This window comes from Pholcus phalangioides, unplaced genomic scaffold (genome assembly GCF_987345545.1).
Source record: "Pholcus phalangioides strain wild (caught in Gottingen) unplaced genomic scaffold, Ppha-v1.0 ptg000007l_1, whole genome shotgun sequence".
Taxonomy (NCBI): domain Eukaryota; kingdom Metazoa; phylum Arthropoda; class Arachnida; order Araneae; family Pholcidae; genus Pholcus; species Pholcus phalangioides.
Genome location: NW_028301600.1, coordinates 12,154,927 through 12,181,923, shown reverse-complemented (window position 1 = coordinate 12,181,923; position 26,997 = coordinate 12,154,927). Strand labels below are relative to the sequence as shown.

General features: G+C 35.0%; 1 protein-coding gene across 1 annotated transcript in view; it reads right to left on the bottom strand.

The window, feature by feature from the left end:
- Positions 1–26,997, bottom strand: part of LOC149084922 (gamma-aminobutyric acid receptor alpha-like) — a 56,925-nt gene that overhangs the window by 8,489 nt on the left and 21,439 nt on the right. Inside the window, exons 2-6 of the mRNA XM_089232661.1 lie at positions 24,252–24,427; positions 20,793–20,860; positions 9,189–9,409; positions 6,942–7,024; positions 4,899–5,036 (exon numbers count right to left, since the gene is read on the bottom strand). Of these exons, the coding sequence (XP_089088787.1) occupies positions 4,899–5,036; positions 6,942–7,024; positions 9,189–9,409; positions 20,793–20,860; positions 24,252–24,427 (686 nt within the window). The remainder of the gene's footprint in view (positions 1–4,898; positions 5,037–6,941; positions 7,025–9,188; positions 9,410–20,792; positions 20,861–24,251; positions 24,428–26,997) is intronic.

The following is a 26,997-nucleotide window of genomic DNA, read 5'->3' as shown; positions in this document are numbered from 1 at the left end:
CGAGAGGGGGCCAACTGTCCCCTTACATCCATTATTGACGTATCGAAAAAATGATTTTGGGTCAGAGCCAATGTTATCTGCCAACCTAGATTCAACTTGCTTTTTACTATCCCTTATCGCTTTCTTCAACAGTCTTCTTTTATCAGTAAACAATGATAGGTCACCTCGTCCACTTTTATACTCTCTGAATGCTCTTTTCTTTTCAAGATAAAGGTTCCGCACGCTATCCGTGAACCATAGAGGGTGTGATGTACAAACACGCTTTTTTCGAACAAAGGGTATGACGTCGTGCAAAACAGAGGACAGCTTCGTACTAAATTCTTCCCATTGACTTACCACCCCTACTGATTCCAACCGGTCTTTGAAAACTTCCGCTAACCTTCTTCGCAAAACATCAAAGTCAGTTCTCCGAAAACAAGGAACCAGTCTTTTGTTATCAACCTTACCCGAGGAAAAGTTACAGAGAAATCTGACGATACGATGATCACTGGAAGAAAACTCTTCCCCCACCGAAACATGTTCAACTAGATCCTCAGAACTAGTAAGAACTAAATCCAAAATAGCAGTACCCCTAGTGGCTTCTGATACATGCTGATACAAAAAATTTTCGAGCACCAACTTAAGAAAGTCTCTTTCATACTGATTTCCAGATGAAAGGTTCTCCCAATCAATACCCGGGTAATTGAAATCCCCTAGTATGAGAACCCTCTTTCGCTTACACATGTAGGAAATTTCATCATGCATTTTGGCGATATAATTTTGATCCCTATTCGGTGGATTGTAACAAACTCCAACAATAAGCTTATGACGTCTTTTGTTCTCAAGTTCAACCCATATGGTTTCAATATCACTTCTCTGCACGTTACACTCTCTAGCCTTCAAACATGATTTCACGTATATCAACACTCCACCCCCTTTCCTATCAGATCTATTTCTCAAAAAAGTATCGTATCCGGAGATGTGTAAGAAAGATTCATCCCCATCGCTTGCCCAAGATTCTGTAATGGCTATAAGATCCAAGTCCTCCACAACTATCATAGTTTCTAAAAAATCTTTCTTGTTACCCAAGCTCCTGGCATTTATTAACACACATTTTAATTTGCCCGGTGGTTTGTTGTCAATCGAGAAGCCATCCAAGTCAGAGGTGGGTAATTCCCCGTCAGTACTGTTGTGATTATCATTAACTAACCCGCATTCCCGACTACGTGGTCTGGGAGTAAAAAACCTGACCTAAGACTATCGTAAACCTCCCAGACCCCTCTCTTATTTAGATGGATCCCATCCGAACGAAGCCACCTATCGGTAAATGCGGGAAGCTCCAAGAACGTGACCCCAAGTGAGGAGCAAATGTCCTTCAGGCCTATATTGAATTGGTGCTGTATATCTTGTATTGACAAGTGGAGAGCGACATTCATGTCATAGAAATCTTTTACTGCACAAGATTAAAACTATAATAATAATGTGACATATATCTACATTTCTTATGACAGAAAAAAAATTAGATCGAATAGTGAAATCAAAACCTATCCCAAAATGATAAAGCCACTCAAAAAAACTCGTGTCAATTATATTTTCAACGTTCAATAAATTTTCCATTGTTCTTTATAATATCAAACACTCGCCTTGGCATCGATTCAACAATTTTTTGGCAATACTGTAGTGGAATATCTTGCCACACTTTGAGGATCGCCCGTTCAAGCTCTGAAACACTGAAGTAACTCAGTGCTTGCCTTGCTCGTACACTTTACGTGCCACTGTAGCACACGAGTTTTCCATCGGATTGAGGTCTGGAGAACATGTGGGCCAGTCCATCACTGGAATCCCATTTGCATGGAACCATACCCAGGTCGAATTCGCATTGTAAGGAGGTGCATTGTCCTGTTAAAATTGAGCTGTGGAGCCATTTTGAGATTAAAATAATGGAATCAGATACTGATTCTCTCTCTCAACAGTTCCTGATATGTCTGAACATTCAGACGTTCAGATATAACAGCTAACTGCAATTTTCCACTCGCATTGAACGCATCCCAGATGGTTACACCACCGCCTCGTTGTTGACGCTTAAGGTAGCTTAGTTCTTCCTTTCTGATATCATGCCAATAATATTTTCAGCCATCTGGACCGTCTAAATTAAACTTTTTCATCATTCTAAATGACGTTATGCCACTAGGAACTCCATGACATATGGTATTTCGCCCAATGAAGTCTTTCCTGTTTATGATGCTGACTAAGTTTCGGACGAGTAAGCATTTTGTGATGGCCAGATGTATTTACAATGCCGAAGAATAAAAGATGAACAGTAGATTTAGATATATTCACGTCAGGGAAAAAGATGCTATTCTCCTCGAACTTATGGAAGAGTTACTTACTTTGCGTAGAATCACACACTTTTTCTTCGTTCCGTCAACGCAGGAGGATGATCTTTAGTCTTTTTGGTGCCATACAGTCCCTTTAACTTCAAATAATTAGAAAATACTGCTCGGGATTGGCAAATTGACTTTGCATTCTCTCGAAATGACAGCTTATTCTAATTCGATTTATCAGTTTTGTTTCGTTCTCAAGCTGTTAAAGATTTCCCTCTACCCCCGTTATGAAAAAAAAAGCAAAAAATCAAATTCGAGACAAAAGAGTTGCCGATACAATAAAACCGTTTTTTCTCTCCCTCTAGTCAAGTAGCGAAGTCACACTGTGCAAACGCGGCGAAGTTTGCATGCTGGCGCGATTAACCTATAGGTCAGGCATCTTCAACCCGTTACTCGCGAGCACCACGGTGATCTATGAAGCAGCCAGAGTGCTCGATGACGGTGTCCGATTTCGCGCTCGCGAGCACTTTATCATCTTTCCAATTGAACACCATTTACAAATTGCATTCAAGGATTGAAATCATTCTGATTTCATGCATTCGCATGTCAAACTTGTCGTCGTAAGGGTGCTCTTTTCTTGAGATTGGGTATAGGAAGTGCTCGAGACAAGAAAAAGGTTGAAGACTTCTGACCTAGGTGACTCTATCGTTTTGGGACACACTTTAAGAGAGAAAATTCAATATTTTTTTTATCCTTTGAAATTTTAACAAAAACATTTTTGAAAAAGATTTAATACAAGCTAGGTAGGTATGTTATATTGTTATATGACAGCTCTTATCGGGAAAAACTCATATTTAAGAAAAACCGAAAAATACAGGTGGCTCTATCATTTTGGAACACAGCTTAGTTGATAGCAAATATCGCAGCGAATCCATTGGAAAATATGATATTTTTCTTTAGTGAAAGTACTGTTGAGCATTCTCTAAAACTCAAAAAATGGTTGTTAAGGTGTCTTATATCCCCTCTTACAGTTTGTGCTATGAAGGAAAACGCGGGATTCTAATCCCCCGTTTTCTTGAAAATACGCGGGAACTCGATGTTTCATATTCTTAGTCATGTGTTGCAGTGTTCCTTTGATGATTGTTCTGATCGAAGCAGGAATTTTATTCTTCAAATTTTGCAATGTGAGTGTGAGGTTTGCTTGTGTACTCGGGTATACACCCATCTTTCAAGAACGCTTCAATACCTCCCTGAGATATGAAGCAAGGTGTCTCTGGTCCTTCAATATTCAATGTGTATATACAGTGTTTTTCAAAAAATCCCTCATAAAAGAAATCTAGGCTTCTGAGGTCTGAGAATCTCTCTTGGCGACTGTGTACTTGAACATAATACCGTATGTGCTGCCACCTGTTTATGCTATCTCAAATTATTTGCCCGTCCCACTCCACAAAGCCGAGAGAGATTAGTGTGTCCTAATGCTTAGCAGTTACATGCATCAGCTACGGAATTATCGGCAAATTCATAGGGCCGGAACAGAATCAAACTGTATATTAATGTTGTGCTTCTGCATATTGGCGAAGTTAATATATATATATTTTATCTCAATCCAATTTAATTTATTGGTATATATTAGGTTAATGATAACAATACATTTGGTTGATGAAAACCACCATGGAGACATCAAGGTCCCGTTATGGTTATTACAATGAAGTTAATTCAATAGCATTTCAATCGCCATACAGTATAAAATGAAATTTCACACTATTTAGTAATTTTTTACGCCGTTATATTTGTGTTGTTTTATCGGTACATTTATATATGTGTTTTTTTATGAATACAATTTTTATAAAATAACACATATATGTGTTATTTTTCTGTACCATTTATATATTTTGTTCTCCATATACTTACGTGTGCTTCAATGTATTGTATTGTGTTATTATATATATATATGTTAAATGTTCAATTTCAGAGACAACCGTAGCCAATACAACTTTTTTATGGTAAAAAAAATTTGTGTTCAGCATGCCAATTTTGTCTTGGACGCAGAAACTTATTCAAAATTTGTTGTTCTCTCATAGCTAGATCAATAAATATTAGATTATAGTGAATTGTAGAGTGAGAATAAAAATTCCAGCCAAGTAAAACGTAAAGTGAATGATCACAAACATAACATCGAAAGCTTTAATATTAAATTCAAAAATATTTGAAATGGTAACGAGATGACATTCCTGACAGACAGCAACGATATTTCTGTCTTTTTACTTTGCTGGTTAGGCTAGGTAATCACGAGTAGAAGTCTTCGACACCATCCATGGTGTTGGTGGTGCCTCCATCTGTGGATGGATATGCTATGCTTCTTTATTGGTTTCAATGAGCAATATGGAAAAAAAATGTCCATAATACTTGAATAAAGTAACCCAGGATTAAGAAATAGAAAAGAAATGACAAAGAAACCAAAAACAAAAAATAGAAAAGCTCGACCTATAAAGATATGGTTAAAATTATTATTTTTAAAGTTCTAAATAATGAAAAGTACATAATAATCTGTAAGTAATAAGTCTCCATGAAAGAACACATCAATGAAAATGTAACCTGTTTTAGCTAAAATAGTCCCATTCTTGATAGGAAAATCAATGAGGTCGTACTGAGACAATACCAGACCTTCGTTCAAGCTGACGGCATCACTGTCAGAGTCCCACAGATAACTCACATGATCCACAGTATATCCATCTAATAGAAATTCATATATTAGTTTCTCATGTTTGCATATGTTACTGCCAAAGCCCGAAATCGGCAGTTTCGTTAAATATTGACCCGGCTTTGGCCAGTTAGTTCGTGAAGTGGCCGAAGGTTCTTGCCCACCGATAACAAGAGACATGATTCGGAGTCATCGCCAAGTTGGCGTACTTTTTCGTAATAATTAATTATGTCCACATCAGCTATGGCAACCCATCAAACCGCAGTTATGATGCGGTTATCATTGTTTTCCCAAAATTTGGTAGAAAAAAAACTATATGTCTATATATTATTATTTTTATAGTCTCTCTTTTTTCTCCCAAATTTATTTATTTTTTCTCTCGTCACATGGAGCTAATCCAATACAGCTACTATATATAGACATGGTCACACGTTGGCGATGCATAAAGTGGATTTGGTGCCTACCGCACCGTTTTACATCAGCAAATCGAACTTTCGCCAGAGAGCTCCGGCCACTTCGCGAATTGGCAGGCCAAAGCCAGAATCATTTTTGAAAATCATGATCTTTATATGAGGAAATTTAGTTTAGAAAAATTATACAAGAAGCAGACCTTTCTTCCTCGATCAAAATATTACCCTTTTTGGTCCCATATTCGGGCGAACTCGACATAGGATCGCATCAGGAAACAACGGTCTTTCATTCTTACAACGGCGCTTCGCGATAACAGGCAAGTCCCCTGTGAATTCGGCTTATTGGCAGACCTCGCAAGCTATTCAAAAATCACAAATTCATAAACATTCGAGGGCCGTTCTAATTGCGGGGGAGGCGATATAAAGTACGAACTGTACCAACAAAGTGCCGAACAAACCTTTGAACCGCTAAGAGCTAACCAACAAAATTTCAAAGACTGATAAAAAATTGAAAATTTTGAAATTTTGTTTTTTTCTTCTATTTTTTTTTGATAAGTTAATGCCCATTTTGAGTGGAATGCATCGAGACTGTGTACCACTTAATACCGATTATACTTTTCAACCTATAAATCAAGGCTAACATTCAAAATCTGAATCTTTTTGTCGTCATCAAAGTATGGAAAGTATCGGAAAGTTCAGATTGTAATACGTTAATGAAAGTGTATATTTCCTCTATAGCATAATAGAATGCTAAGCATAATTTGGGAAACAGTGTCATAACGGATGATCATGAACTGTTCCAGTAAATCAGGCTTTGAACATGGTCAAGAAATTCTGCAATGATGTTGATACCAGAAGAGTAGCTAAGATCAATCATTATAATTATAAATTATTAAAATTTAGGAAAGTTTCGTAACGGATGACAAAATTTTAATAATTGATCATTATTATCCAATTGTGAATGTTGATCATTGATTAACTTGCAATTTGTAGTCATTATACAGCTACACGATAGAAAAATTGGATAATTCGAACTTTTTTCCAGTAACTTGTGATTTTGAATTAACCAAGTTTGACAGTATAAACGATTAAACTGTAAGTAAACTAAGCATAACATACTACACGTATACGTAGACGTAATATAAGAAGCACTGGATTGCTCAACACAAGCATTGCTCGATTATCCAGGCCGGTGGGAGAAAACTTTTGTCTCCCAAAAGCTACCACCGTCTAAATTTATAAAATTACGCTCATTTATCGAATTCTTTGAGACTGTGTTTTTTGAAACAGAAAAACGAAAATGCGTCGCATTCCGTAATGCGTACGCACCGTAAAGCATCTGCAACTTCATTTTTTAAGCACCGTAAGAGCTATGACGCTAATTCGTATGAAACAATAAATTATTTTTATCGTGTCGATAGTGCGAGATATAACTAAGTATTAAAAGTATTATTTATGCACACAGTTATTTGCATTTGTATAAAATTGTTTTGAATTGTGTATTAAAGATCTTGGTAAATAACTTACAACTTCCAAAAACTAACGGGCAAGACTGTTTATCCATGGGAAAATTCTGGAGTTGCATTGGACAAGTTGCTTTGATTGTTAATCTGGAAGAAAAATGAATTTCCATATTGTGACTCGTTCATTAAACAACAAGTAACAAAAAGAATTATGAACTCGTTAAATAAAACTGTGATTTAATACATGTCATACTCTGCATCAGAGGCGGATTTATTACTTTGCCGCCTATTAGGCTACACAAAGTTTACCACACTTCTCCCATTGTAATCTAATTTTCTTGACCACTCATTCATTAAATTTACCGTCCTCGCCTATAGCCTACTTAGTCACGACCCTGGAAATACGCTTCTGTCTCCAAGTCACTCTTTTGGTCACTCACATGCTTGAACACTTTGTTAGTCATTTTTTGGTCATTCCTTTGATCGTTCCCTGACCTGGTTCCTTACTCTCTAAGCCACTCCAATGCTTACAGACTCTTTTGTTCTCTGCCATGCTCACACACTTTCTAGGTCACTCTTTTGGTTACTCACTGATCTGGTCGTACTCTAAGTCATTCATTTGGTTATTCACCTGCGTGCACAGAGTTTTTGGGCACTCGCGTGCTTAAACGCATTCTAGATCACTTTTTTTGGTCATTAACACGCAGACTGTTTTAGTTGCTCACATGCCTGCATACGCTTTAGGTCACTCATTTCGTCACTCACACATGCCTGAGAACGTTCTTAGTCACACGTAACACATTCGCTGACTTGCCTCCTCGCTCTCTATGTCACTTCTATGCTTACCCACTCTCCAAGTCACTCTTTTGATCACTCACATGCTTGCACATGCTGTAGATCACTTTTCATGCCTCACATTGACCTGGGTTTTCGCTCTCCAAGTCAAGCTTTAGGTCACTCACATGCTTTCATACTGTTTTTGTTGCTCACATGTTTACGCACACTCTAGGTTACTCTCCTTGTCACTAAAATGTTTGCACACTTTCTATGTTATTTTTTGTCTTTCTTTTAGCCACTCACTCTCTAGACATTTTTATGGCGGATTTATGGTTTTACCGCCTGTCACCTATAATAATTTTGTCATCCTTCTCCCATTTTGCTAATATGCTGGACCACTCATTCCTCAAATTTGTGAACCCCTCTGAACTTGCCGGCTTGGAATATAGTATAGCCCACCCCTGGTAAATACGCTCCCTGTCTGCATAATATAAATCTGTTTCATTGTTTATAAAAAATATACAGGGTGATTAGGACTAAAGTTCCCGTGTACTGTGACTACTCATCCGAATACGGTCAAATTTTCAGGGTATCATAACGACACCATGGGAGAGAGATTTATGCAGTAAAAATAATTCAATTTTTTCGACCACCAGGTGAAAAAGGGGAGCTTTTTTACTTAATTTTACTATTTTCCATGGTCCACATAGCGTATATACCTCCTCCTCCTCCTCCTAACCAGAACATGTCCCGCCGCTGTCTCAACGAAGAGATATAAGCAGGCGTGAGAGACCAAAACAGTGTATATACCAAGTTTTAATGGATTACGTCCATCAGAACGGGCGCTACGTAAGTCCGAGTTGTGTCAGTATACTGACACTGCTCAGACATATACAGAGCCCGTTTTCATGGACGTATTCCATCAAAACTTGGTATACACGCTCTATGGACCATGGAAAAAAGATTTAATAAAAAAAGCCCCACTTATATTTACCTTTTCTCTCTTTCTGTCTTTCAAACCGAACACACGGCCAGGCTCTGTCGGTTTTAGTCAATTTTAGCCACTGCCCGTGTGAAAAGGCGGGCCTTATTCACCTGGTGGTCAAAAAAATTGAACTACTTTTTATTGCGTACATGGTCCAATTAATATATCCTGAAAATTTGGCTGTATTCGGATGTGTAGGTTTTACTCAGAGTATGGGAACTTTAATTATAATTACCCTGTATATTTATGTTTAAACTAATACTCATAACTACTTTAATTATTGATTTAAAAAATTACTTTACTCATTGTGAATCTTCAATTACGATGCTTTCATCATCCAAAAAAAGTTAAAAAAATTTCCTGTTATCATTCCAGAAACATAAAAATCATGAATGTTTCATAAAGAACATTAGATATGAAAATTCATGCAGTTAAATTTCTGAAACGTGAGAGAGAGGAAATATACCTTTTCAACTTTTCAAACTTAATCCCCTTTCGTGCACATACATACTCATATAAAACTATTTTCGTGAAATACTAAGCTCTTACCTCATAGAATAAAGAACTCTTCCATCTTGAAAAATTCGTAAAAGTTTATTGGGCAGAGTAATGGTGTGCAAATATGAACCTTTCCCATTATGAAAAAATGTGTCGGGTTTCCATATTCTTTCGAGCATCTTGATACTAAGACTAAGAGATGAGATCTGTCCTTCAAACATTAATCTCCTATCTGTCCATTTTTGACGAAAGTAACAATCCATCGAATATTCCTGTGAAAAAAAATGGAAAAATCAAAAAACGATTTTAATTATTTACTTAATAGGTGTCACCGATGAAATCCATGACTCCATAATATATAATAATCCTGAAAATGACTCCATAATATATTTCATTCAATTGCAAATCAAATGCAAAACATCGGTTAATTTGTTCTTTTATAAAAGAAAGAAGTAGGGCTAGTTTGATTAATCGATTAATCGTGTCGGTAAATTTATTAATTGTTAATCGCAGCTAAACATCGAACACAGTTAATCGACTCGATCAATTCGACTAAAATTCGATTAAAATTTTTATTAAAAGATTATAATTTAACTTGGTGGAACCGATGTCTTGAATTGTGTGCTCATAACAATATTTCAGATATGTGACCATATTTAAAAATATTTGAATTAATATTCTGATGAAATTTTTTAACACGTGAAAAACACAAGTAGATTGAATGAAAATTGGTGATGATTTTTGTTTGAAATTGAGTCTGATGGAAGTTTTGGATTAAAAAAGATCAAAATGTATTGTCACCAATGTGAACAGCAGTTTTCCTATTCGAGAAACGTTAGCTCTACTCTCCTCTATTATAATACAATTATTTTATACTACTTAAGTGCAAGGAAAACAAGTGACAATATGAAGATCAAAAAAGTTTTGAAATCAGTGACAAAACTGACTGACAAAGTGACAAATCAGTGACAAAAATAACTGACTTTCTAAAGAATTACAAATATCCAAGTGAAGAAATTCAGGAATTTGACAAATATTTTCAGGATATTAAAAAGCTTCAAGCTGGCGACCTTAATTCTTAATCTATTCTTATATTTGTTTACATATCATGTGCGTGAAATGAATAAAAATATTTCTATTTTTATGCCATCAAATTAATATTATACACTTACAAATAGCACTTTTTTTGTAAATGGTTAGCATTTGAAAGTTTTCGATTAAAATTCGATTAATGGATTAAAATTTTTTGACTAACCAGTTACAAATTTTAATCAATTCCCATCTCTAGAAAGAAGCGTAATGGATTATAGTGTTAATGCATACAAGGAAAAACACTTTAAACGGGATTTTTTCTGACTGCAGTCTTTGAGGTTATCCGTAAGAATACTCTTAATTTACTCCTCCGAAAATTCTGAAATTTTTCAGAAATGTTTGTTCGACATGTGTTACTAAAATGAAACTCAAAAGTGGATATCTGACCATTCGTTAGAATTTTCAAAATTCGAAAAAAATATATAAATTTCAAAAATCTGAATTCTACAGTTTTTGAATAATACTTTCCAAAACTTACCAATAGCTAAATCGTAGGTTCGTATTATTAACACATGTCGAATAAACATTTCTGCAAAATTTCAGAATATTTGGGGTGGTAATTTTATTATTTTTTTATTTTACGGATGGACTAAAAACTGCAATCTGAGAAAATAACGGTCAAAGTGATTTTTCTTGCATACATTTACGAGATAATTCATTACTTCTTTCTTTTACTATAAAAGAACAAATTAACCGATCGACACGAAATTTTTTGCATTTGATTTGCAATTGGATGAAATATTTTTTAAAGTCAATTTTTTGAAAAAATCTATTTCAGGGTTCGTGATACTCCTTAACATGGTGGTATGGGCACAAAAACTCTATTGGTTTATTATAGCTTCTCACTTTTTTCTTGTTAGAATATACAGGGTGCGCGTAAGCAACACCATGATGCACTTTTAAAGTTAATAAAAAATTCAATGAATTAAAATAAAAAGCGTTGTTTGCATTAGAATACACACGACAACAGATCAAGAGATTTGCAGAACTTAATTTTCATGATCCATAAACGAGCTGTTTTGCATTAATGAGTTGTGTGCTAAGCACAAAGAAATTCAATCGGAAAATATCACCTGTACCCCGATTAGATGTGTCCAGAGCCAAAAAGGGTTCATATTGAAATGTAGGTTGTTTTAAATTTTTGTAGTTTTATGTAACGCACACAAATCGTAAGAAACGTTACTGCACTGTTTGTGCTGCATTTTATGCGTTATATCGAGTTTTTCGTGATGCACTGAAATTTTGAACTGTTTTTTAATTACCAAAAACAATAAAAATAACCTCTACGCCATAACAAATATTTAAGTTGAAACTGCGTCTTCTTTTTATGACAATTGATTGGTTTTTTATTAGTTTTTAAATTGTGTCAGGGATTTTTCGCCCACCCTGTATTTTTCAGACTTAGAATAAGTATTTTGTGTCTATCACCATCTCAAGAAAAAGTTCAAAATTAACAAAAAATGTCAAGTGCAATTCTTAATCAGGCACTAATAAATACATCAGGAACTGTCCCGTTTCGTGGAATTAAAGTTCATGAACGCAAAACGAGTTTACTCGTCTTTGTCAAAAAAGCGGGTTGTAGTTCAGCCTCCGCACACGGGACCACGACATTAAATGCCACCTACGGCCGTGACTCGAACAGAGCACAAGCAATTTTTCCAGAAAAGATACAAACTTCATTTTATACATAGGCCAATAGAAGCATATTTGTCTGTCAAACTAATAATGATTACAAGATATACGGAAGACTGGATGTTGTGAAGATATTTATTATTTGAGATGTTAATTTTTTAAGGAAGGAATAAACTCATCTCTGCCTCTACCGGGAGTCGAACCCGGGTCCCTCGATTGCCGGACGAGTGCTCTGACCACTAAGCTACAGAGGAGATAGAGAATTTCCTTCGCTAGAGCGTATATATGCCGAACGGAGCCGTGCAATGGTCGGTGAAACCGATCAGCTAATAGCTCATGGACGACGAGCCACCAGAGGGCTATATTCATTCAGGGCGACATTCATGTCATAATAATGATTAATCATTAATAATGATTTCTGTAAGTATACATTTACTTTAGCAATATTTCCGATAAACTACAATATTGGGAGCGGTAGCCCAGGTCGATAAGATACCCGGCTAAAGTACCAAAGGATGTTTAGAGGTGTCGCGAGTTCGATAACCGGTTCGTTCTTGTCAGAAAACTTTCTTGACACAGGGGTACAACAAAAATAGCGACATGACCGCAAAAAAAATTGCTACCGCAGGGAGTTCCCCATCGAGGGTTTAGCGTACCAACCTCTCGATGAGTATAAAAAACAAGCCTGCCGTTCGGAATCGGCAATAAATTGTAGGTCCCGGTCTAATTAGCCCTCGTGTGCAGAAATTGACCGTGGTGCGACAAAAATTATCAACTATACTCTTTTCGTTCTAACTTGGGTCCTGATGTAAATAAAAGCACGTGTGCGATGCCCAAAATGATCGGTTGAAGAACATTTCACCTTTTCTTACTGTGCAACACCGCCAAAAATATAGTCCTTTGTCGTTTGCCCCTCATACCATAAAATAACTCGTAATTTTTATTTTTTTTAAATATTTATCTGGAAGACGGGCAAAAATATTTTTTAAAGATCGGTCAAAGCGTTTTTGCTGCTATGTCTTCAGGGTGGGTGTTGACAGGATACGCCTTTCTCACTCCAACATTACAGGTCCAAACAAAACGGAAGTTTCATTTCATTATTATTATTCCTATTCGCAAACAGATTTGATATACACCTGTATACGGTTGTTCAAGAGTTCTTGCAAGAAAAAAAAAAAAAAGAGTTTTCTTCTTTATCGTTTGATGACATAAATGAAATATGCGTGTTTTGCCGCCTGGCAGTCGAGTGGTTAGGGAACTAGCTTCTCACTGTGCAGGTCTGGGTTCGAATCCCGGTTCGGACATGGATGCTTAGTAACACTAACAAATTCCCTGGACGGACGGATCATGCTGATCCCTTGGGAATACGTGTGGATCACGTTATTATTATTATTATCTTGTTTGGCAGAGCCATTTGAAAATTTGCTTTGCAGCTGCTCTGGACTCCTATAAACAAAGTTGCTGTCAACAAGATTTCTTTCTCACCCACACGCTTTGACGTACACTGGATACGGGTGTGGGGGGGGGGGCGTCACTTATCGTTCGTGGTGAACATACGCATTTCCGGAGAATTCGCACCTCTGCTTGAGCAGCTTGTTGGGAGGAAGTAATATTTGTTTCGTCGAAGGCGGCGAGCCGAAAAAGTCTGAGGATTATCACGAAGACATGAAGGTAAAGTCGAAAGAGTAATGCTCATTTTTGATTCAGTTAGCTTCATTATGACAGATACTATAGATCCCGTGAGAAAGCTTGGCCTGGGGGCCCATTAAAGATCCCAGTCCAGGGGCTCCTGCTGCTGTATGTTGGGGTCACAATCTACGCACGGATAAAAAACCAAAATTGTCTTGACAAAAAACAGGATATCAACAATAGGTTGAAGTAAAGAAACGAAATAATGTGGATGACTCTCTCATCAAATTGGAACTTCTACAGCCCGTGGATTATTATGAAATATTTAATTATACAGACCCGCAAGAAAAATAAAAAGCGGCAACACAACGGTAAGTTGCTCATAATTTGTTTCACGTTATAATTGGTAGCATATCCGGCCCAGGAAAATCATACCGCGTAAATTAGCTCAGAAATAAAATTGTAAAATTCTGAAGAAAAAAAAACGTAATAAGAAAAAAATGAGGATTTTTTTTCCTCACTATCTGCCGTAAAATAATAAACAACTCGCACAAACTTTTGTAACGACCATAGCCCCACATCCTGCCGCAAGACCCCCCCCCCCAGGCTGTGATCTTTGGCGGGCCCTCAGTCCAACCTTTCAACAGCCCTTCTATATAGTAAACTTTTAGCGTAAAAAAAAATGAAAAAAATGTCAAGAATTGTAGCAGGCAATGTCCGGGCTGGAGCCCTGTCATCCCAACTCTTGAGAAGTGTGCCATGATAACGACAGAATACCTTATCGAATTTTTTTTTGGGAGATATATACCTCTTTCTATTTTAATTAGTGTTATCAACAGTTTTATTTCAACAAAATTTGGAGAACAGGGAAAAAAAATTTCCAGGAAAATTCTTCACAATCAATTTACAATCTCACGTTTGAGGAAAAAACGCACGTGTTCGGAACACGTAATGAAGGGGCGGGTAAAATTACAACCAATAGAGATAAAGGAGCGGAGTGATATCAAAAATTGGTACAGCGGTTTATTTACATCAGGACCCAGGTTAGAGCGAACAGAGTATACAACATTATTTTTGCTCTACGAAACGTGCATGACTATATTAAAAAAATAAAATAAATCTCTTTAATGTAAGAAGCATAAAATTTTCTAATGTGATCAATTTTCATAAATTTAACAAGTTTATCATTTCGTTTTGATTATAAAATCACGGAAATAGTGATATTCCATTATCGATTATGGAAAAACCTTGCTGTCGGTAAATTGAAATAGAGTCGCCCTCTGTCGGAGAGGTGAGGAACAGGAACAGAGAATTTCACACACACACAGGGGGATATTATTTCAAATATTTAAAATTTTCTTATCCATAAAAAATTCAGATTCAATCAAGTTTTTTACGTAATTTATATATTCGTAAAAAATGTCACATGCATTTTTAATACATTTTTCATTCTATTTAACTCTTTAAGCGGCAATTAGAAAAATCTCTGAAAATCACCTTTTCAAAATACCATATCTTTTTCAATGGAGCAGGATTTTTTCAGATTTTTTTCACCAGGTGCAAACTAAGGGGTATAGGGGAAAAAATCATTTTTACAAAATATCTGGGCTTGTCAAAGCTAAAATAAGAAGCTTTTATGGAAGCGAGATGTCTCGTGATTGCCGCTTAAAGCGTTAAAATGACTCTGTTATTCTTTAGGATTTCAAGTAGTACCCATGCATTTAAATACGGCAATATTGTGCGTAAATTCGATGTACCAGGGGTGTCAAAAGTTTGCTAAGACTTCGAAAATTAATTAAATATATTTTCTTTTCAAATCAATTTTTTTTTAAATTTCAACAAAATGTTTATGCACTCGATAGACATTGAAATGAAATATAATCTCTGTTATATTATTGTCCCCATAAGGCAGGGGTTCTTACCAGGTTGCGACCCAACTTAGAGATGGGTCGTTTAGATCCACCAACAACCAGATTATCTTTAGCTATAGATCTTGACCCAGACTTGGTTTGTAGGGCCTTCCAACATGGGCAGTAAAAATCCAGTTAAGGTCAGAGATTCTTGAGGTTTGGGCCATAACTGAAAATTGATTCACAGGGGCTTGCGAGACGAGGTCGTATTGTATGCCCATACTGGACCTCTGACCTTGACGCGCGAAGGGAGGGTTCATTTTCCAAGGAGTGGAAACTCGCTAAAATAGCGTAATAGACGCCAATGGAAAATACCACCCTGCTCCTCTTCCCTGCGACCTTTTTTACCAAAAGAAGATAAATGGAATCGCCCATCGTGACGTTTCATGACGTAGAGAGGCCAACTCAGCGTGGGTGTACAATACAAATCCACTTATAAGGTGCGTCCATAGTGAACCACTCCCTTTATCGCGGCGGAAAAAAGATAGTGAAAAGTCATAAAAGAGACCGTAATGCACCCACCTACCTGCTTTTACCGGCTCAAACTGCTTTTATCCGCTTTAACCGGAAGGAATTATTATTTATTTTTCTCGCTTGACCCCTGCTCACCGCTTTCATTTTAAAACGGATACTTTCCTCTAAGTATCCATTTTATACTAGAATAGTTAATCCAACGGAGTTTTTGTAACGATTAACTATCGTTATTACTAATCGTTTATAAATTATGACATAAAATTGGAATCTTCATTATGGTAATTATATAGTATTAGTTATATAATTATATTTGTTAATACACGGTAATTGGTTATGGCATAATAAAAGCGAAATGGTGAATTAATCATTAATTTATTAAGGATAATTAAGGATTATTATACACGATATAATACTTTTATGTACACCAAATCCCACGGAATCTTTTAACGATTGCCATTTTTCTACTCGAAAATTAATCGAGAATCAATAAAAGCGAAATCACTAATTAATCGTCAATTAATTAACTATAATTAGAGAAAAAAGTGATTCCGTTACAACTCCAAGGCGAGTCCTATTCATTTTATAGACGTTAGTCATTCTTTCATGTTTAGTTTTATGATAAATATTATCAGTTGTAAACAAAATACATGTTAGATCCCCACGTGATAGCTCCATGATGCCAATTGATCATGCAGGCCGGCGCTCCTGCGAGCGTTGCACTAGAACCACCACCAGCTAGAATCGCGCGAGATCATCTCGCTTTCTGCAGCGGCCGCGGTTTAAGCGATAAAGCGAGAAGCGGGAAGCGGTGCACCATGGACGTACCCATAGCTAGGGACTCTTGAGGTAGATGACTACCCAAATCTGATTCGCAGGGGCTTCCCAGATGGATCATATAAATCCACTCGCAGCCAGAGATTCTTGAGCTATGGTTCACGATCTAATATTCATTCACAGGGGCTTGCGAGACGGTTGGTACAAATCCACTCATAGTTAGGGATTCTTGAGCTATGAGTCAAGACCCAAATTTGATTCGCAGGGGCTTCCAAGAGCAGCGGTTCTCACCCTTTTTTGACTTGCGGAGCCCTTTCTGGCATATAATTTCTATAAGGGAGTCCCGTATGACGTATTTTTTTATATATTCATCAAAGTTACTGATTTATTTTTATTATTTGAAAATATTTGGGATTATATTTTTTCAAATTTACTGTTTTTTTTATTTTCCTCGAGTGCACACGGAGCACCGGTTGAGAACCGCTGTCCTAGAGGATACGAGAAGTCGTAAAAATTCACTTACGGTTATAAATGCACTTACTGCGCTACTGGTTTCACTAATTTCGGAAAACAAACAGTCGCATGAGTCGCGAAGCTGATCTTGTTGCCCATTTTCTGTCGAGGCCGGAAAAAGTTAACAACAGAACAAAATTTAATCTATTGCGTCGTTTCCCAGCCCAATGAGGCTGTCTGACCACTTACAAATAGCCTTTTTGAGGCGTTGTGAAGGAGAAAGACAAGTTTGTACATGTATGTGTAAAGCATGAGTATGTGTTTGTGTAAACAAAAATCCAGTCCAAACGTCATGTCCAAAGTACAAATGTAGCATGCGCTCTAAAAGGTCACAATAAGGGAAAAAAATTAAAATATTCAATATTTAAAAAAAAAATCGTTGGTAGACGAAAAAATATGTAGCACATGCAACACATAATAAGATATAGAGATAACACATATACGGATACAAGAATGAGTACAATATACCAGTGGCAAAGTAGATAAAGTGGGATATAATAGGATTACTTATACAGAACAATAAAAATAGAAATGCGCAGTATAAAAATATATATTTTTTCCAATCTATCTCCTCTTTTTTCTAATTCAATTCTTTTTAATAATTTTTTATTTTTTATTCCTTTTTTTTCTCGAAAACACTTATAACAAAAATAATAATAGAATACATTATTTTCTTTATCAGTAGAGTGTCTAGACAGTGTGCAATACCGTTTTTGGCCTATGGTATATTGTTCTCTGTGTAATCCACAGAGTCGTAATCCACTATCTCATTGAGATGGCCATATTCAGAGTTCTCTAGTTTGTCATAGTGGGTTGTAGGTAGCTCCTTGATGAAGTCCAGTATAAGGGGTGTACCCAGGTCTTTTCTGATGTCAGCTCCACGTATAAATTTAGGTTCCCTCACAAGAGACCTTAGGATCTTGTTTTGCTGAGATTGTAGTTTTTGCATGTTGCTATGACTTGCGTAGGCTCAGACCAGGGTCGCATATGTCATAATTGGTCGAAGTATAGATTTATGTAGTACGACTTTATTCTTTAAGGAGAGGCGAACTTGTCATTTTGAGCGCATGCCTAGGGCTTGGGTGGCCTTGTTCCTGACATAGTCAATCTGCGGGCAAAAAGTCATTGCCCTGTCCAGAATACAGCCTAGGTATTTTATTTTTCTTACTGGTTCCACGGCCGCTCCACCGATATAGATATGAGCATTTCCTGGATCCATTTTTCTTGTGAACCAGATAAATTGGCACTTGCTGTGGTTCAGCTGAATGGCGTTGATGCCACAACAATTCTCAAGGGCCTCGACGATTTCTTGAAGATTTTCACGGCATTTATTAGATTTCCTATGATTGGTGAGTATGATGGCACCGTCAGCAAAAAGTGGTATGATTCCTACCAGAGGTGCAGGAATGTCATTAATATAAAGTAAGAAGAGCTGAGGGCCTAAACAGGATCCTTGCGAAACTGAGACTCTCAATGGGTGCACGTTTGATAATGTTTTTCCATTTTTGACTCTGAAAGGTCTTCCTGGAAGATAGTCATGGAAGAATAGTATAACATGCTCCGGGAAGCCATTGTCGATAAGTTTGACCAGTAGTGTATCATGTTTAGTCTTGTCGAACGCCTTACTATTGTCAAGAAAGTTAAGAACGTCATTCATAACGTTTCTTTACATTAATATAATTTTTTTTTTATACAAATATTTATGTTGGTACGCTTAATAGGTTAACGTTGGAAAATTTGGGGCGGGCGGTAAGTCCATGAGACAATATAAAAAAACAATAAAAAAATCAAAAAATTGACATTAAAAAAAGTGCGGGGTTTATATTAAAATACTTATTATAACGTAGGATCATTTTCGGCCAAATCAAATAATAGTTAACAATTTCACTCACAGATGGCACTGTAAAACTTGACACAAAGGCGTGTCGAGTGCGACACACTTGAAGCTCAACGCTAACAGTGCATGATTCATATTTATTATGATTTGCGTTAAAAACGATCACATTTTAATATAAATACCCTTTCAGCCGTTTAAATGTGGTCCGAGCTTGAAAGGTTGCTCATATTCGAATGTGTCAGCTTTATGTAACGCGAATCATATTAAACATTAATAATGTGCTATTTGATTGCGTTGCGTCGAATTTTCCGTAACACTGCGTCATCTTTGAGTAAAATTATGAACTATCTTTTATTTCTTGGGGAAAAAACGCTATACCGTTATAAGTAGTTTTAGTGCAAACCAAACTTTTCTCGCCCAACCAGTTTTTATTTTTAAATTGCTTGACTTTGGCACTGATCCAATTGAAGTGTGCATGATTGAATTGTCCATTAGGGAATATAAAGACAGGGTGTCCTGTAAGTGCTAATGTGGCCTGTATCTCATCATCCGTCCATCGTAGAGGCAATGCTCAACAGGCGTTCAAAAATTACATTATTCCAATTTCGAGACTCAAAATACAGTGTGTAACATAATAAAAAAAACTAAATTTATATACGGTTCCCTTGCCCTTTAACTTCCGATTAGAAAATTGTTGCCCTGTATTTCTTGAGACCAGCAGAAAAAAATCATTCCACGTTTCCATGTGCAGAATTCGCTGAGATATTTGAAATCAAAAATAGATGGGTAATTCCCATACGAAAGGGTACTTCCCATACTTAACTATATCCTAACCACGGATTCGCAACTAATGCATGTCTGTCATCATGCTAAAAGGAGATTTAATTACTCTGACATAAAATTGTGTACCTTTTTGCCCTGTATTTTTGCTCTGTCAATGTAAAAGTCGAGGATTTTTGACGCAGTCAAAGACCGTTTTTAATGAATCAATAAACCATCATCAGCTATTAGTTCCTGACGCTTATTAATTAACTGATAATTATAATTATACAATAATTACAATTAATTAATAATTAATAAATTAATTAATTAACCAACATGAACTTCTCAGTTACTGACGCTATGTAAGTAAATCATAAATTTATTAATTAATTGATTTAAAGTTCATGCTGTTTGGAGTAAACTAAAATGCCCGTTTATAATTAATAATTGTAGTTATTTTTAATTATTAATATTATTAACTAATTTATTGTTATGGTTAGTTATTAATTATTTAATTAACTAAATTAGTCAATTAATAGTAATGGGGGCATGACAAAACAAAAGTTTACGTTTAATTGATTCATTAAAAACGGGCATTTATTGTTAGGAGTAAATTCATGAATAATTTAATTAATTATTGTGGAATTAATAAGTTCATATTGGTTAGTTAATTCATTTGTTAATTATTAATTATAATTAGTGAATTTTTAAAATTATTCATTAATTAATAAACGGCAGAAGAGAGAGTTAACATTAAAAAAGGAGTGTGATGGGGTAAAAGTCAGAAATGAAAACATTTACAAGCGTATTTAGAGCTTTTACCAACGCCATGGTAAAGCCTAGGCCTTACCGGTAAATTCTAGGTTTTACCAGTCTTCGGGCTTTCACCGTAACATATGCGCATGTGCATGCGCTTTTTGATAAGTTTACATATTCAAATTAGTAGATATTTCATGTGCTACTTCATGCTATAAGCATATAAACTAACGAAATAAAAACTGAAAGTGTTGCTTGAAGGAATAAAGTTTTTACCATGTCCAATTCAGATATTGGTCCCATACTTCTGATGAGAAAATTTGTTCGCACCAGTGTTGGTGGACCTGCAATTAAAAAAGAAATATAATACAAATAGGACAAGATGGAAATACGTATTGATAAACGTTTTTTGCGAAATTTCCCTTGGACAGATCATACGGATCTTTTAGGAATACGTGAGGATGATATTATTAAAAAACATTGAATAATATACGTAATTGCTCGTAATTGGATACGTAAATCCACAGTTTCGATGAAAGACTAAATAATCCTTTACGCTCTGAAGAAACCAAAGAAAAAGGCAAATAAAAGGAGAAACTACGCAACTCCTAACTAGTTTCGACTCACAAGAGGCGAAAACGATGGTGGTTGAAATGAAAAAGTGGTTATATTTATCTCTTTAGGAGATAAATATAACCACTATCAGGATGACCGGGGATTATACTTGGGTCGGTGGCCAAATGTTAACTCCCCACTGTTCAGCGAAAAAAAATGCGTCCGTTCGAGTCAGACGTCAGACGTGGTCAAACTCAGTACCTGCATGTAAGTTCGAAGCTACGGTCTGGTTGGTCGCTTGCAATACACAGCTATTTGATTGGTCTATTTGAATTTGTTTTTTTAAATTCACGCTCGTAATGAGTCTATGGGTAATTATATTGGTAAACAACATTAAATTAACACCACCAACCACATCGCCATAACTTGGGTTCATTGCGAACCGGTAGTTGAAATTTACGTTTTTTTTCGGTTGTACCCTCTCAGTTTTATTTTAAGCACTGAGCTGCTTCATTGGATCATTCGCATTTGCAGAATAAGAAAATATACGTATGCATTTGAGAATATTGGGACACTATGGGAACTACAATTATAAAAATAATAAATATGTGGGAAAATAAAATGTTTCTACATATATTAACGTGCTTGCGTATTATATTTTTGAGTGAAGAAAACATCTTTAAGTTCAAACCTAATTTAAATTGTGTTCAGTATTGTGTGTGTGAAATAAATACGCTGTTAAAGTTTTTTTGATACGATTAATTGCCTATTAGAATTTCATGGTTCATTTGTTTGTTGCACGTGATAAGAGATTAATATCCATTTTTATATCGAGGAATTCAAATTCATATTTTTTCCAGCTGAGGGAAAAACGATAAATATCGCAAATGAAAAATGGAAACATCAGTTTAGATAAGTATTTTACGCGATAAGTGAAAGTATAGATGAAATAAAAAAAAATTCGCCAGTTCTTTTTCGATCATTAGAATTCATCAATATTCAAAGCTTTCCCCTATGATATAGTGTGGTAATGCTTCGTAGATACACACACCTAATCTATGTGAACCCACAAGTTTTGCATCTAATATATAAATGACGGTGAGAACGCATTCTCTAAATGATGTGATGTTAGCTTATCTGAACATGGACCGTTCTAATATTGCAAAACGATAGAATTAAGAGTTAGCGGAATAATCAGCTAAAAGAAACTAGTTAAGATAATATGATTTTGAAAATCATCATTCATGTTCTCGACATGCACTGATGATGAACCATCATAGTAAACATCACATTTCTTGGTGAAAATGATAACATTTGAAAATTATTTTTTTCAGTATAAGTACCACACTTACCAGGATAAAATTAAAAATTTATGCAACAGCTTAACTGCACTGTTCAAAAACTATTTGATTAGTGATTTGATTTGAATGTTATAGGATAATGGTAGTAATTTCAGAAATCGTTTTTTTTGAAGCAGAAATTAAAGTAGGAATCAAATAATAAACCTCCAGAACTGTTTTCGAAAATGTAATGCCGCTTTTTCAATAAATGTGGTGAACAAGACGATATTTCAAAAATTTGTCATGATTACTGATATGGAAATATTACTTTGGTAATCGATGGGTGAACGAATATTGATAAAAGTTCGAATTCTTGATATATAATGTGTCGACGTATACAGGACGATTTCATAATTCTCCTTGGCGTATTTTACTGGCGATTCATTGATCCAAAAATATTACTTCCAGTTAGAAAAAGTATCCAAATCAACGTGTAAAACTCAGATACGTCATTCATGTTGCCAGGGGTTGTTAGTTATTAAAATATAAAAAATAACTTTTTATACAGACACCCTGTCCTCAAAAACCCAACAAGAAAGTAGTTTCCGTGTGTCTACTGAGGTAAGAAAAAATTTCCACATTTTTTGAGTGCAATATTCGCTGAGATATTTGAGTTAAAAAACAGACAAAAGTTGAAAAAATTAAAGAAAAAGCTTAAACAAGCTAAAGAAACGTTGTCCGTTAACCACTTCACGACCAAGGACGTAATATTGCGTCCAAACACCGGTGAAATAAATTCAAACAAGTTCCTTCTGTTTTCTATACTCTGTCCTCATCATTATGAAGCTTTGTTGTAACCCTATATTGTTTTTTCTTCGTTTTTTCTATAATCTGATAGAGTTTTTTCACACGCATGACGCAACTTTATAGTATATACACGTAAGAGTTAAAGAGAACAGGTGGTTTCAGGGTTAAAAGAGAAATCTACTTTGTACCTACTCTCTTATCTTCTTACCTATCATACTATTTTACTCTTTCATTTGCTTTTTAGCTTTCTTTTTACTCTTCTACTTTTTTTCCTTCTCCTTGTTTTCCTTTTTCTAACTTGCGTTTGGATTAGTACAAGGTTACTATATTTATCGCCGATTCATTAAATAGAGATCATCTGAATTTGTTGCCAATCGCCTTCAAGCGAAAAGGTTAATTTTTGTTTTTTTTTGCCAACTTTTCTACGATTTTAGAATTTAATTATCTCAGTGAATATTACACTTTGAACGGTGGAATTTTTTTGGTGGCAGACAGGGTGGCTGTATAGAAAGTTGGGTTTTAAATTTGAATAACTATACATCCCTTTCAATATGAATGACGTATCATAGGTATACAGACAGACAGACATGACCGCCTAGAGAGAAACCATCATATCATCATAGGTCTACACGTTATTTGGATACGTTTTCTTTGGAAGTATTCCTCTAGAATCAACGATTCGCCGGTAAAATGCGCCAAGGGGAATTATGGAATCACCCTACATAATGCGCATTATTTTAATGGTTTGTGTACTTTATTTGTCTAGCTTACAAATTCTGAAAAACAAAAGTTGTCGCGATATTCTTCTCAAACCAGTTTCACACCCATAGCGCTATGCCGCTCTGAGCTGCTTAAAAACCGGTTTTTGAGGTATTGTTAAGGTGATTTAGACTGTTTTGACCGTGATTAAAACCGGTTTTTGGGTGGCTCGACATCACATGCCGTTTCGGTCTGGACCCGGCTTTAGATGTTCTATAAGAGAATTAGTATACAAATTGGGAAATTAAACTGTGCTTATTTTTCTTAAAAATCAAATTATGCGCTAAATGCTTCTAAAATATTTTCAAATACTACAACAAAAGTCGTTATTTACCTCCATGATCTGGTCGTTGATGATTGTCATAATTCATCAAGAGATGTTCGAGAACAGCACTTATATTTCTACTCAGTTCCAATGTGGTGGATGGACTCGTAGAATCAGAGACATGTCCATCTGATTCCGGTTCCACTGCATGGAAACGGAGTGGAAATTTGGAAGATGTGACAAGCCTGTATTTCAAATAATAAATTGCACATTAAATTCATATAACTGCAATGCCACAAAAAATATTTAATTTCTATTTGAACTATCAAAAAAATTTTAGTTTCTTTTTTAGAATTTTGATAAATTTTCATGAGAGGCCCTTTAATTTTTTTTTTTTCAATTCAGAAAAACACTAGAAATGCGTAGAAATGATACAAAATTCAAAACTTTTTTGTCAGAATTGTATTTCAATTTTCTTTCTAAACGAATCATACTGAAAATCTCAAATATAACGGCTCTATAGCAAAACTTTTACCCTTGAGAAAAATTCAAAATCTGAAAAAAGTCTTTCCAGAACAGTAATTAACGTCGAGAAATGAACTGATGCGGATCAAGAAAAAGATGAGTCGAGAAAATAAATCACAAAAAAAAAGGGGAAAAATTCTTAAAAAACGTGAAATTTTTTTGAAGTTATCTCACATGTATCGGTATTTCAGTTTCGAATATAAACGTCGCAAATAACTTTTACTACAAGAAATAAATAAATAAATAAAAATTCAAGGGGGGATAAAGTTTCTTTTTGTCTATTTTTTTAAAAATTTCTTGGCAAGTTTTGGTTGTGATGTATTTTATGTGACACATGTGGATGTAAGTGTTTCTAGAGACATCTTGATATTTTTGAAAGAAAACAATTTTTTTAAAAACAAATCGAGACAAAAAATACCTAGTTTTTGTTCCCTTGATTAAGCATAATTAGCGAATCGTTTTTGTTTTCATGGTAAACAGATGGTCATTAAAAATTCCCAAATTAAGAAGATAAAAAAGACATGATGTCGGAAAAAAATAAAAACGAGTTAAGCAACTTTTAGTAATTTCAGTAATATTCGAATTAAAAATAAATAAAATATACTGTATTTTTTAGAAAATAATAATGAGAAACTTTTGTATACTTTTTTTCCCCGTTGAGACTTTTTTTAATGAAAAAATCAAAAATTTATATTAAACTTTAATTTTTTTTTTTTAAATGCAAAAATTATTTGTCAGAGATTCAAGTTGTCAATAACAGCGATAATCCGACTTACGTCAGTAGATCGTTTTAAAACCAACGACGCTCGGCTCGAGGTCAGTATAGTGTGTTTACTTTCTGTTAACAACAACTATGGCATCCAAGCTAAAGACCCGTTTACACACATCAAATAATTTAGTAGTTAACTAAATTTTAAGTCGCCAAGTATTTTAGATGTAGGCAGACGTTAAGGGCCGTTTACACTGGTTCAGTTGTTAAGTTGTGAAGTGGTTTAGTTGTCAAATAGACAAGATAAAATCTGGTTTATTTTTTTTCCCGGTTAAATAGGCCCTACGCGTATGTGTCAGCGGGCGTTTCCTCGTAATATCCAATGGCCATTCATTACTTGATTACTTACGTTGGAACAGATTTTAGCACTTGATGACTTATCTATTTAATAACTTTATCACTTCACTACTAAATTACTTGACGTGTGTAAAAGGGCCTTAGGTGATGAGAATGTTATGTGGTATCGGTTTGTTACGGAGTCTCATAAAATAAGGAGCTATTGTAATATGGAATTCTATTTTCATGTAAATAAAGGTACAATGGCTCTATAGATGTGTCTGGCAAGATCCAACAGCATTGATGTTTGATTCTATCAGGGAGAAGCAAAAAGAGATTGTGTCTTTTTTCACGAACTCGCGATGACAAGTTTTGACGTGACGCAAGTGATATTAAACACGATTCGCCAAAAAAGATTCCTTGAAAACATTTTATTTCAGACTATTTTTGATGTCAAAAAAAAGCTGGGCAAAATTTCGTTTATTTTCGTTTATTCTTCAAGTTTGAGTAGATTTCAAGATAAAGTGTACAAGTCCTCACAACTAGCGCTAACTGGTAATTAATTCCACTTAAGGGGGTAATGACCACTTAATAGAATGTTAAAAAAATTTTCTTATGTACAACTATTATTAAAAATATTGTTTACCAATTATTTATATTCGAGTTTTACCACATATATTTGATTGTGTGTGTTATCCTATGCCAGCACAAAATTTTACACATCTCTAATAATTCATTTTTTATAGATTTGCAAAGAACGCATTGAAATCGCACATGATAAAGTAACATGACATCAATGAAATTCAATAAAAATTAATTCAAAATAAAGGAAACTGTTCAGTTCATAAACTGACGAAAAATATTTGAGATTCATTCATAAATACGAGGGTTATAATTTTTTTAATTTTTCTAAAATTTAATTTTGAATAAGAATTGAGTCGATAAAATCTTAATTTTTTACATTATTTTATTAACACACTGGACAGTTTTTTTTATTTTTAATCATTTTTTATTCAATTTTATCATGCTTGCAAGCTGTTTTTTATGCAGTTTTTCGGAAATTTTCAAACACATTAGTATTAAAGATATGTAAAATTTTATAGTGGCGTAGATGAAATTAAATATATGAGGTAAAAGTTTGAAATAAATAATATTTTTAAATAATATTTTTAAATAATATTTTTAAATAATATTTTTAAATAATATTTTTAAATAATATTTTTAAATAAGAAAGTTTTTTATCAT